Below are 14,002 nucleotides of genomic sequence, written 5' to 3'. Positions count from 1 at the left end.
ACAGTAGTGATTCTCAAATTAAAAGGAATGTTATGCAACAGATATCCTTACATTCTGTAGTTGTCACTTTGTGATTTTATAATAAACTCAAAAACTTCAAGTAGCATCCAATTAATTGGTCCATTAGCTCTTTCCTAATGTTTAGTACCTATTAAGGGGAATTTCTTCAAGCCATATTTCTCGAGAAACTGGCTTATGAGTTAAGCCAGTTTTCAGCTCTCACAATTTAATATTCAGCTTCCCAATTAAGGAGCGAAATTTACGAGAATCTGCTGCTGATAAGTTGAGCCCTCTTCCGTAGTCAAACAAGCTCTCGATACCCTTACACCCAACTGACCACATAAAATTGAATAAAAATAAAAAGCAGCGTCAAAACAGGCAACAAAATATGCGTAATTATCGACTAGGCGGCTGGTAGCTACCCATTCAACTCCAGTCGAGTGCAGCCGACTGAGACAGGCAGCAGGATCGGAGGAGGAGTCGTCGGTAGGTGACTGGGCACTGGACCCCAGGGCCTTTGTGTCTGGACTTAGCGGCATCCTGGCGCTAAACGAAACCTGCAAAGAGCCAACAATGCGATAAATTACCCGGCAGCTAATTTAAATGGCATCGAATGGAGCCGAATGGCAGGCAGGCGCAGCGAGCCATAAAACCCAATCGAAACTAGATCTGATTAACTTTGATTTATCGTAGGTGGCAAGGCCCGAGCTGGGCTAAATTTAGCCAGGTTCCTGTATCTTTCAGACTCGGATTCGGCTACGCCTCAACTTCATTAGCTGGGCTCGACCCCGGGCGGACCTCTGGATTGAATTGTATTCGCGGGCGTGAGCTTGAGTAATGCAGAGGCGTCGGGTGGCCACATATTTGCACTTTGACTGCTTGACTCCATCTGGGCTACGTCGAAGTTCTGGTTAAGTTCTAGCCAAGTTCTGGCCGAGTTTAATAGAGTTAACGACCTTGTTAGCGGCAACTTCCGCGTGCAATTTGCATGCAAATCGTTGACAATATTTTGGTAGGCTGGGCTTAACTCATCAACTCGGTCTATTATTTCCTCACGACTTTGGCATGAACCTGGGGCCCACACACTCACAGTTTAGTGCATTTGCATGGGCAAAAGTGCACTGAAGACAAAGGTTTGCTCTTTGATCAAAGCTTGGTAAAATTTGGAAACATTTTGCTACCTAATAAATTTCTATATTGGAAAAGATTATTAATGGCTAAATACTAAAGAGTATAGGATATTTAGAAAAAATACTTTATATATAAAATAAACAAGAACTTTATTTCTGTGTGTACATCGTGTTATCCACTCTGCTTAGCCTTTGTCAATTGTAGGAGTGTTACTTCAAACAACGTTGTATGTTGCATAAATCCTCTGGCAATGGAAACTGCCTTCGGTGGCCGACAGCTTGACGGAACAAGGCATGAAACCCGAATCCAATGAAGACATCCTGCCTGGTTCAATGCCATGGTGGGGATTTCGCATGCCTCGCATAAATCGCATGCAAAATGCGCATAATTCTCGCAATAACAATGCCAGACGAAGAGCCCATTACGCGAATGCAATTTGTCAGCCTGCGAAGTGCAATTAAGGAGGCTGCGAATGGCGTAAATAATTAATTTTCGGTAGCTGGCATAAGTATATTGGTTTTATTCGCCATAAACGCGTAAGTATCTGTCAGATACTTGTACGCACGCCACCGCGGCGCCGCCGACATTGATCTTGCCACATGTTTGCCTTAATTAGACTCAAAAATCGAAAGCCAAAAGCCAATTCCGGAGCCCCCATTAAAATGACAAAATGCCCGCGAGCCAGTTTCGGTTTCAGTTCAGGATCCTCCGACTGCCAATATCCAATATCCCAGTGCCTGGGAGTGGCGCGGGGGCAGAGTAACAACTTGTTTTTCAACACTTTTTAATCAGTCTGACAACACACAGTTAAGGTCAGTCGGCGGATCACATTAATTACAAAAGAGCAGGCACCGAAACACGTCGCCGCCATTAAGGAACAGAAGCGGACCAGATATCGCTGCGATCTGCATTTGCATGCTAATGAAAGCGACACCGGGCAGTCGGGCGTCCAATTAGCTGATTGTGGTACGTGTTTTGGCCATGGCTTTGAACGGTTTCGCAATCCGTCGCCGATCCTGCGTAAAATCCCGCTCTGTCCATTGCGAGTTATGCGATTGCGGCCTGATCGCGGTCATTGGAGCAAGTGCTCGTGCTACGTGATACTGCGTCGCCGGAGAGGATCGCCACGGATCGACCCAATCAATCACAAGTGGCTCTGTCTAACGAGCTCGCAAAGCCATATGTGTGGGATCGAGGATGGCGATCGAGGCGGTCTTATCGCGGAGTTCCGCCCCCGCATCCGACAAATGAAAAGCCATAAAATTAATGAGCGATCATAAAAATGCACTCGAGTGGGACAGAAGTCGAAGTGTCGCACAGTAGCCGCACACGCACTCGATTCCCAACTGGAAGGCAATAAGAAAAAATGATCTTAAGTGGCTGAGAATCGGATCGCATTTCAATAAAAACTGATCTTCGGTTATTCCTCCGGATATCTCGAACATAGGACTTAAGTTTAAAGTTGTTGCTTGGATTAAATGTTTGACATTAAATATTTTGAAAAATGCAAAGAAAGTGAAATTTTGGCTATGTGTAGATACCACTGCCAGGCAGTATCAGAGCGATAATTAAGAGGCTCACCCCTCATAATTTCCGCCGTAATCCTCGCATTATTTACGCACTCCCTGTGCGTTGAATCTATGATTTATGCAACGCTATGAGAGTCTTGTATATATAGTACAGTGCGCCAAACAAACAAACATTGAACGAAACACAAATGTCTGGAACATGGCCTACAAAATCTAGCGCAAATTATGGCACAGGCATTCATTTCGAATGGCTTTCGTTTCGAACTGAGAGAATCTCAGGTACTCGACAAGTGTTCCATTGGGCAACAATGTTGCATCAGCGGAGCAGATGTATGGGTATCCGCAGATCGGTTGGGAAACTGAAACGGAGCGAGCGGAATGCAATGGGAATGAGCCGGATCATTACTTTGAAAAATGTACTATTCGTTTGCCAGCTAATTATTCATTGCTCTCCTAATTTGCCGCATAAACGTCATAACGAGTCATATAAAATTAAATGGCAAACTAATTGAGGCGTAGCTGCAGCATACTTCAGAAAAATATCTATGATACTTTAGAGATTTAAGCAATGCTTCAGTAGGTAGGGTATTTGCCAGTGATAGCCAAAGGTGTCACGGATCTAATTAAATAATTAATGGCATAATGAACTATTGAAACAACCAATAAGTAAATCAAGTTTCTTGCCTGCCTGAACCTTCTGCAAACCAGTTGGCATACTAACAACCTGGCAACCTGGCAAATTTCTCACTCCATCTAGCTGGCCAAACATTTAACGAGCCCATTCACACATCATGAAACCAGAGCACGCATAAACTAACACTGGCCACTAACACCTACTGCCAATTGCACCGGCCAAGAGGGAAGTGGCCAGGAGAGTGGTTAGAGCAGATAAGCAGAGAGCGTATGGCCCACTATCAGGTTGACCAGATACCAGATACTTAGATACTCGCTTTCTTCCTCTCCCTAACCGCTTTTATTGCCCACTTAGCCGGCGAGAGCGCGGAGCTAATAAAAATACAGGAAAAGCATCTTCATCATCCGCGCTGATGGCAGCCAGCAAAGGATCTACTCAATCGCATCGCATCGCCAGCGATCGATTCATTGCGATTCGGAATGGGGTTATTGACGCATGTTTCGGCCTCCCCACACAGCCCCATTTGCTGGTAGTAGTTTCCCCCGATCTGCAGATATTTTGGCTACGGCCGCCTGTTTTCATTTCGCCTGCGAAAACACAAGCACTGTGCAAACAGAACTACTTCAATTGCGGATCTTTTTTTCAGAGTTTTTTTTTCCCGGCTGATTAATGCCTGTCCGTGCCTCTGTGTACGGCTTTTTATGGGGTGCAACAATCATTTTTTCCAAAGAAAATATTAATAGAAATCAAAACAGGAGAGTTCGTGTGGGTTCCATGGCTCCACCTCCACCTCCATCTCGATCTCCATCCCGATCTCCGCCCAGTTATTTTGTTTCGCAGACCAAGTCAATAAACAGTTCCTAGATGGCCAAGCATAATAAGCAAACCTCCTTCCCGGGAGAAAGAAGAAAGTCCGTAGCCGAGAATGGGAATGGAAATGGGAATGGAAGGTGGTCAAATTGAATGCCAGCATAAATTCGCCAAAAGGTGTTGAGCCCGGCAATTTGCATAAATCACAATTACATTGTCAGTCGATGGACGATAAACGCGGGCGACGTTGTTAACTGCCAGTTCCACCTGAGCTATCCGGCTATCTGGATCTACAAGTGCTCCGAGTCCGAGTCCGAGTACGAGTACGACTATGACAAATGCTGGACAGGCCCAGGCACACATACTATAGCTGGCATAGCGCCAGGCCTGTTGAGTGGCCGCCGAACAAAAGACTGGCTGTCATCGAACGGCGGCGATGGAAGTCGCGTGCTCGATGCAGGTGGTCCGGACTGGCCAACAGGCGACAATGCAATTAGCCGCATAATGGGGCCGGTAATTGGTCAATTCGAACCTGAGAGGCCATCATCGGGAGCCGAACACTTGGGCAATCATGAACTGTGCTCAAGTGTAATCCCACTTTGAGGTCGAATTAATGCAAACACACTTGGACCTAATTGAGTCAAAGGCCGGCCTAAAAATAGAGCCCCCGTCCCAGGAGTGTATCTAAATATCTTTAATAGTCTGGCACATCGTAAAGTTTTTCTCGGCGCTGGAGATTTTCGGGCAGATGGCAGTGCTGAAAGCTAAAATTTCCTCGATTAGTATCGCCCAGAATCGATTCGGATCGGATGATGCATGGCGGCGACAAAAAAGCGAAACATGCTGCCGTCCCGGAGTATCTCTTCGAGGCTCTTATCTAAATTTGTGCTTGTAGTCGGTTGTTTATTATTGCTGTGAGTTTTTGTTGTTGAATAACAATTTAGTTAACAATTTTTATGCTGATTTTCACTTTCACTCTCTGTGGAATATCTCTGTGGAATATTTACATATATCTTTATTAGCTGGGCGCGCTTTTATTGTCTGGCTGTCAGGCCCTGACAGATTTCTTATGGCTCTATTATTATTATTATTTTGGAATTTTTATGAGCTGTTTCCACGATTAAGATTCTCTGTCCAATAATATCTTTATGATTATCTGGTTAATGAGCCTTTAAATGGAAGTTACCGAGGACTTGAATTCCCAGAATATTCTCTGACCATTTCTCATGAAGATTGACGCGGCCAATAAAAATTAACTGCGGACTGGTCAATATTTTCGGATCTCCGAGTAACTTGATAGTTGGATACGGGTAATGTTTGGACGGTAACTCAATATTCTGAAGAGCTCTATGCATTCTGAATTCCAATGGCAACCTTGATCGCCCGAGATATATCGGTCTGGTCTATAACTTATGCCATCCCTCTCGATGAGGTAATATTTTCCGTTGTTTGCCTTTAATTTTAACTGCTCACAAGGCGTCTGGCGGCAGGTTTGTTTATCACATTTGCCAGCTAGCTACTTGCAGTCTTGTATCTTGCAGATACACAGCACTCGCGCACACTCACACGGCCACAGACATACTCGTTTAGACACATGCACGTCAGGGTGTGAAGTGCGAATTACCGACCGGCAGGCAGGCAGCAGTGGCAACAACAATTTGCATTTTGCGTTCAATGAGCCACTGACCTAAGTCAATATATTTTGCATTGTGCCTGGCAAACAAACGTAGTATTAAGTGTATCTGTATCTGTATCTGTATCTGTATCTGTATCTGTATCTGTATCCGCGCGCCCTGTATCTGTAGCTGGCAGCCCACTCAGCCAGCTACCCCCGATAATTATGACGTTTTCCGATGGCATTTCAGCCTTGCACTGAGTCATCGAAATCGGTATACCCTCTAGAGAGCAATGTAAAGCTAATAAAAATAGCAGTTGGAAAATAATTTTCCCGCTTAAAAGACCTCACCATCTTTTAATGCAGAGATGTTACAGAAACTGCATCTATCAATTCTGAAGTATAAATTCAGAGTCTCAATTTGTGTGAATCAATCTCAAATCAATCAAACCTACAAGTAAAATTTTCTCTTACAGATACTTGTGAGGATTTTAATGAATTTTCAGAGGTATCAAAAAACACAAACGAATCTCCAAACAATCGACGTTGGCAGCCAAAGTCGATGTTGGCTGGCGATAAGCAAAGTGGCTGTGTCGCATGCGGCTTCAATGCGGCTCAGACTCGATTTTGTCGTGGCTGTTGTTTTCACTTGCAGATACTTTTTGTCGCTGCTAATTTATTTGCAACATTTGCTGTTTACTGTGAATTAATTGCAAACGCAACTAAGCGCGCTCTGGACTATTTACGCCCCGCACAAATACATCGGATGCATTTACATTAACATTCAGCGCTGGTGCTCCGTGCGGCGCGTGTATCTGTTAGATACCATTTGGAATTACACGTTGCGATATCGCACACACATTCGCACGTGCTATCTGGATCAGCTGCAAATGTGTCCGGGAATCAACATTTGAGCAGGCATTAGCTGAAGCTATCCCCACAACGCGCGGCATTCCCCCGCCTCCCTTTCGGGAGGAGGGAGGGCTGCTTCTGGCCCTCGCTCCCCAATGGCAATTTAGCTCAAATCGAGCATTCGATCAACTAATTGAAATGTTATTTCTCATGTCAAAGTCTCGAGGGCTGGCGACAGCTAAAAATACGGATGCAGCAGGCCCATTGTGAGAGCCGTTTCCCATCCCATTTCAATTCCCCAAAGTTGACAGGCGACACTTTGGCTGTGGGACCCTCTGGATGCCTGCCGCATTGGTTACGCTCCAGTTTTGGTGGCTTCCGTTTTGGCTGACTACATACATATAGTTTTCGGGAACTGCATAATATGTGTGTCAGCGAGGGGGGAACCAACGAATCGTTTGCCATGTCAAATGTCGTCGAGGGGGGAACTCTTTGAACTTTGACTGCGGCTTAATTTATCTGGTCACGGCTGGGTTGGGAACTTTGTTTGTCTGGGGAGCTATTAGCACACAGAAATAAACCCAGAAAAAAAGCTTTTTTTTTTTTTTGGTAAAGGGATATTATTTGGATTAGGATATATATTATGTTTTATTACGTAATAATAATTCTGCTACTCGAGGCTTTAGTTGTTTCCGGTTTCAGCCTGAAATTCAAATCAGTTTATCGCTGAATTTGGACTTGAGAATTTTAAGCGCAATACAAATTTTATAAATTATCTGTAAATATTATCTCAATCTTGGGTTTATAAAAGTATCTTAAGGTGAGACAGATCTTTAAAATCTCTTCAAATATAATTCTTACGTTATTAATGCTGAATTCTTAAAACCTCTTTTATGTGCTAAGATACAATTAGAATAGTTTTTTCTCAGTGCAAAACATAGAATAATCTTTTGCAAAAACTTTGTCATTCTTTGTTCGATGGACCATCATTTCTGGGGCCATAAAATGCGAAAACCTCAAACCATTGACACGACCAGATCATCAGCCCGCATCTGTCGCCTCGGCCAAATTGAATATTTTAAAAGCCGCCAGTCTGCACATGCTAAAAATGTTTTATGGACTTCTGTTTTTGTTGCTCCGGCTCCGACTCCGACTCTGTAGAAAAATGCCGTCTAACCAGACGCTGGAGCGTCGCTGACAGGCCGGCAACTGGGCAACTGGGCGACTGTGCCGCCGACTTGGCAGCCCGGAGTCCAACGGTTAACAATTTGACAACCGTGGCTGTGACAGGCAACGCCAGCTAAATAATATATATGCGACTTATAACAGTTTAAGTTTGATTTCCCTGCCCCGCGAGCCTGTCAAATAATTATAATTAAGAGTTTCCATTTGTAGCATTGCATAAATCAGCGAAAAGCGTTTCTTACAAAATGTCTGCCCGAGTGCGTCTCGGCTAATTGATTCGTGATAGGCCGTTGTGTTGGCACAGCCAGATAGCCGAAATGGGTTAGGATCATTCGGGGAATTCGAATAACTGATGTTGTTCGCAAAAGGGTCGTAAAATTGCTCAATCCACGCCTTCGGCGATAGGCAAATATGGGAGTGAGAGAGGCACAATGAGACTTGCTTGTCTTTGCCCACGGATGAGGGCGGCAGACACGCCCACGAGGCTGTGGGTCTGGACCCGGTCTGATAGTGCAGCGTACTGCACTCTTATCTCTCGGCCACGGCGACAATGTTGACAGCCTCCGCCGGGTGACACAGAATCGCAGTGGAGCGGAGCCGGCTTTAGTAGACTGCTCGGTTCTAAAATTTATGATCGACTTAATGCCAAATGCAAATATTTGGCGCAGAGGTCAGAGATCTAAGGCAGTGCATATAAGTGATCCACATGGATTGTAGACCGGGGATAGGGGTTTGAGGAGTGTGACCATGAACAGGAAGGGGTAAGATGCTCCAATATAAGGAAGGGTTTCGCCAGATTTTATAAAAAAATGAGAATAAGAATGAATTCCTTAATTCAAATATTACCTTTTACAAAATCAGCAATACTTATCTTCCCAGTTGGAGTGCTCGAACTCCTCGGGTCTACAAAGTCACAGTCCCAGCTGCCCCGTGCCACTCGATCAATGATCGGTGATCAATGGAGACTCTAATGGCCAGTCAACCAAATGACTCAACACCTGCCGCAGAGCAGGTACCTCCTCCGACTGCGACAGACTAGATTCTTGGCCTAAAAAGCGAGGATCAGGTGGGGACCTCTGTGGGGAGGGAATGCTGGAGCGGCAGGAGGCAGACAACGCTGTCGCAGACGCAGCCACAGACGACGCCACTTGTCTTGTCGTGTCTCAAATTAATTAAAGACTCATCTACATATTTCATTTCCACTCCAACTGGTTGTTTAGTGGACAAGAAAAAGCCGCGGCCACAAAAACATCCAGCGAGAAAATGCGGAAAAACAAACCTGGGGCGAGATGGCGACTGGGAACTGGGAACTGGGGATAATGGAGACTGGGGATCTCTCTGCGGGCGCCTCTGAAATTGGCCTGTCACTGGTCACGCACTCTAAGGCGGAAAGGGGGCGTGGTTCGGTTCATTTTATTCATGCAAAACAATTTACAGTTTTTTAACATCTTTCTTAAGACATTTTTCGAACATAATTTTTGGGCATATTTAACACGTGTTTGTTTTTTACATTTTACAACTTTTTTCCGCTTACATATTTTTTAACATAATTTCTTCGTTTGTTTTTCCCTCTGCGGCTTGTATTAATTTGTAAGAACGCACACATTGGGTGTTATTCAAATGCGGTGAACTTTCACTGGAAAACTTTTACCTAATCGGCTTTTATATCGGGCTCTCCTCTGGTGGGCCAAGCCACTCGATGGCACAATGCCCGTCGAGGGGGGGAGAACTACCCATACTTTACACGTTATTAGTCTGATTTAATCAAATGAAGGCATTCTCAATAGCCGCATTCATTTTTCATTAATGAATTGGACCCAGATGGAGGCCGAAGCCTCGCGATTGCCTGAAACGGTAGCGTTGATAAATCTAATGTATCCCAGGGAGAAAGCCAGAATCCCACCATCCCACCACGTGTGGAATGTCCGCCAGAGAAATTCCTATCTAAATTGGTCGTGTCAGGGCCCATCATCGGCAGGAATAGATCTCATCCGGACGATATGGCATCGTTTTCCATTATGATTTGCCATTTCGCAAATATTGCAACATTTCCCACTAAGATAAAATGGATTTTTGTGGGCGTTTTTCGGGTAAACAACCCCTGAAGTGCAAATCGGCGCTGTCAACGCGATTGTAATTTATTCTTTTGCGTATTTGCTTTTATCGGAAATTGGCCAATAAGGTATTCGGTTGCAGGATATCCTTTCCCTCCCCTTACCATCCCCAAAAACCAAAAATGCATTTCGATTACCCCAAGAAGTAACACACAAAAAACGGGGAGAGGGTGCGAGTGCCAGGTTTACCCAACTGTGAATTCAATTTGGCACTCCAGCGATTGTTTGTGGATGGGTGCTAATTTGAGATGCCGGAGTCCCGGAATAGATACGGATTGCAATTTCTTCGGCCACAGATTTGGGGTGGGAACGGTCGCCGCCGCTTTCCCATCGCATAAGTAGCTCTGCTGGCAGTTTTTCCCCGGAATAAAAAAGCAATCACCTGCAAATGCTAAGCATCTCGGCTTATCATACCGCCCACGGTTTTATTTATCGCCGTTTATCTACTTGAGTGCAGGCGGCGCAACTTCTTGTCAAAGATTTATTACCAGGCCAAACGACAACTCAATAAAGCGCCACTAATTGGGCTTTAATAGACAGCGACTGTTAACTCTTCATTGTCATCTGGATCGGGGGATCCGATCAACATACATATGCTGAAGTCCCCATTGATTGATATGCTCGCCTCCGATTCAAATCAAATTGTCAAAATACGCTGCCCACGATCATAAATTAGGCGAGCTATATTCCAAACAAAAGTTCACAAAAGACGGCGTGCCACGGTAGTGAATGCTCGAGGGGCTCGAGGACCAGACAAAGCGGATAATGCCTCGCTTAGAGATATTCCCAGAGATATTTTTTACGACCATTGATGGCTGGCATACCATATTATGTTAAATAACCACAAAAGCGATCGTAAATTTTCATAAAGTGTCACGCCAAAACGTCACACTTTTTTGTCAGCATAATTAAAAATATAATAAAAGGCAATTCCATACATATATGCATGGATTTATTTAAATACCCGGTGACTATTTCATTTTTTGTCAACTCCAACTTTTATTGAGGGCCTGCACATAAATTTCGACATTACCAATGCCGTCGTCTGTAGCGACTGTAGCGTCTGTCTCGGAGAAAATGAAGGCCTCATTTGCATAAATTGAGCGCCTTCTCCCCTTAACGGTTGCCGAAGAGATTGTCCCTGTCCAAGTTACTGGCCCATCGATCCATCCATCGATGACAAGGAAGCCCAGAACCCAACCCAACATAACTCAATCGAGCACCTTCCGAAAATGCCTGCGATTTGACAGGCATATTTTCTGACATTTTAATTATTGTCAGAGCGTGACAGCCATTGGAGGCGATTTTATTATTGGTGTCTCCTGAGGCCTCTCCTCTCCCCCATGCTCCACTCACTACGTGCTTAATATGTGGGTAATTTAAAGCAGCTCAGAAGCGTGCCAGGAATTCGGATACATTTTAATTTTGGAGTTCGGTCTTTGGATTTCCCCTTCCCTGGTTCAATGAACTGCACTCAACGCCTGATTGAACGAACCTCCCCACAGGCACAGCCCGTTGATAGATCAATAAAAGATCGTTCGATTATCAATATGCACTTATTTCACACCTCAAGCAATTCCGTATTGTTATTGTAGCGGCTGCGATAACACACATAATAATGAGCTGAGCAAATTGAACAGATTTCTATGACTATTACTGGAGAAAAGATAAATTGGGTGAAAATTCACTTCCTGATCGGTCAATTTGAGTGGAAAATATATCCATTTTAAGACTTATAAAATATTGAGCAATAACAATAATTAAATTAATACATGATTAGGGGAAAATACTTTTGAAATTGATTTCTTTATATAAAACATATTTAAAAAAACTAAGGTAGTTCTATCCATTATAATTATGTTTTGATTTGTAGCATATTAATATAAAAAAGAAAATACTGTAAAAAAGAATAATAATAAAAAAAATCAAATGCTCTCAACGAGCATAGGCCCCGGCGAGATTCGAACTCACGATCTCCTGTTTACTAGACAGGCGCTTTAACCAACTAAGCCACGGCGCCACATGCCGTGCAGCTCGCTAAAGTTCTGCCACAAGCTGAGAGAGGGCGCTCTCTGTGTGTGTTCCTCCGCACTCTCATTCGGCTTTTTGTTGTTCTCCGAGCTAAAATTAGCAGCACCACGTATGGCGTGCGAAAGAGACAGAGTGCCGGAGAAAACTTTCCCACAAGAATAAATATAAATTATTCTTCTTAACAATTTAATACGCTAAAAGTTGTCGCTGTCCGAAAGGCGCATGCACACAAGAAGATAAAAAAGAAGAAAAATTACTTTTGTTAACTCGAGCAAAACAAATCGTTTTTTAAATGAGGCTCGGAGAGAAAAAGTCACACCACGACAGGCGCAACACGACGCAAGTGAAATGCAACACCACATGGCATGCGGCGAAGAGAAAGGCTGTCGCTGGGCTCCAAGTCCCCCTGGCCCCCTCGATTTTAACAAATGAACTGACGCGCTTAGCATGTCATTTGTTTAGTTTATTCCCTCTTTTTTTAGTATTTACAAAAGAGTTTGAGTGGCGGAAAATCCAATGAAATCCACTAAAAGGCAATTGCCAAACACTTCAGAAAAAATGGAACAATTACTCACGGCTCTGGGAAATTTGTGGGGGAGGGAAATTGTACATCCAATAGGGAGTAGGGAACGGTAACGGGAAAGGGAACTGCATCGGGAAGGGAAGAAGAATGGGAGCACAGCCTCTTGTTGCAGCTACTGCATTTACACTATTTATGTTCTTTTCCTTTCGCCGAAACTTTACAATTTCCGTATTTAATTGGGGTAAGGGGTATGGGGGAGCATGATGCCCTGTAAATAAAAAACGCATGCCTTTCCCATGCACACACGCCCCTGTTTTGTTTGGGCAAAGTTGCAACCGAAGTTGCAATAAAAGTTGCCTATACGGGATAAGCATGTGGGCCATAAATTGCCCACCTATTGACAGCAATATTTTATGATATTCACGCTGCTGTTTATGCGCTGGCACAGTTTCAGCTCTACCATATGCGATAATTCCCCAAGTTATTCATCAGAAATTGTTCAGTTGATTGCCTATCAGTTTAAGTAACAAATACCGGCATATCTGTATCCCTTTTTCATGTCAAGGATTTTATTTCAGCTGCCACATAAATAATGTCTCGTTAAAGATTTAATGGCTTATTCGCAGCTCCGAACTTTCTATCATATCGTCCAGGAGCAGTTGCAGTTCGAAATGCATTTTTTCATCACTCAAGTGGCCACTCAGGGACTGCGCGGAGTATACCGCATAATCTCTAATAATAATTTTTATTAGGAACAGCCATTTCCTTGCCACAGCAGCTGGCTAAGATTTCAATTTCCAATTGCTCCCGTAACAAGCTGCGTATTTATAAATTGATGTTTATTGTGTGCACTAAGTGCAGGGAGTTCATTGAACGGACGGCGGCCAAGTGCTGACACACTTTGGCCAGCCAACTGCCAACTGACAAAGAGGCCGGCCTCTTTCCCCTCTTCCATCTTTCCCCTTTCCTGGCCCCTTCCACGGACCCCACAAGTGGTTTGACCTTAAGCGAACCTGAACTTGAATTTGGTGTGGCTTTGCTCGTTTCTCAAGTGCAAGGCGGCGCAGTTTCAATTAACCTGGCGCGAATCGAGCCATAAATAACGTCCGCCATTATCTCACTCAAGGCATCTTCGATCGGACGCAGTTGACAAATTTGCCCAGCAATGGGAATCTATGATTTACCGGGTTCCCCACTATGTATTTTATTGGCCATTTAATGCTCAACCCATGCCTGCAAGCGCTTTACTCACTCCTGGGCTCTGACGGCTGCCCAGGTGTCGGATGTGTAATTAACAACTTTTTGGACAGGGACAGGCCTTTTGGGCACCACTGACATCCTGGCACTGGCACCTGGGCCCAGATTGTGGGTCAGCCCGCAATCAGGTCTCCACTTCTGCAACGTGTGATTGATAATTAATTAATATGCTTTCTCTCCGTTCCGTTTACAGCGATTCTCCAGCGCTCCACCGTGGATGTGGGACGCATCAAGCTGCAGAGTGTGGCCACCTGCCTGTATCTGTGCATGGACGCGTGCGGCGCTGCCTATGGCTCGGTAAGCTTAAAATATTGTATTGTA

At 44.3% G+C, this 14,002-nt stretch overlaps 1 protein-coding gene and 1 non-coding gene across 3 annotated transcripts in view; one reads left to right on the top strand and one right to left on the bottom strand.

The window, feature by feature from the left end:
* Nucleotides 1-14,002, top strand: part of bnl (fibroblast growth factor branchless) — a 47,804-nt gene that overhangs the window by 28,486 nt on the left and 5,316 nt on the right. For both annotated transcript variants that reach the window (XM_070286732.1, XM_017172667.2), the window contains exon 3: nt 13,875-13,978. In XM_070286732.1, coding sequence (XP_070142833.1) covers nt 13,875-13,978 — 104 coding nt within the window. The remainder of the gene's footprint in view (nt 1-13,874; nt 13,979-14,002) is intronic.
* On the bottom strand, nt 11,817-11,890 carry TRNAT-AGU (transfer RNA threonine (anticodon AGU)). The gene has a single exon. It is a non-coding gene; the product is annotated as a tRNA-Thr (tRNA).

Source organism: Drosophila kikkawai, chromosome 3R, assembly GCF_030179895.1.
Source record: "Drosophila kikkawai strain 14028-0561.14 chromosome 3R, DkikHiC1v2, whole genome shotgun sequence".
In the NCBI taxonomy this organism is placed as follows: Eukaryota; Metazoa; Arthropoda; class Insecta; order Diptera; family Drosophilidae; genus Drosophila; species Drosophila kikkawai.
The sequence above is the reverse complement of the archived record's forward strand: the minus strand, read 5'-3'. Positions and strand labels throughout refer to the sequence as shown.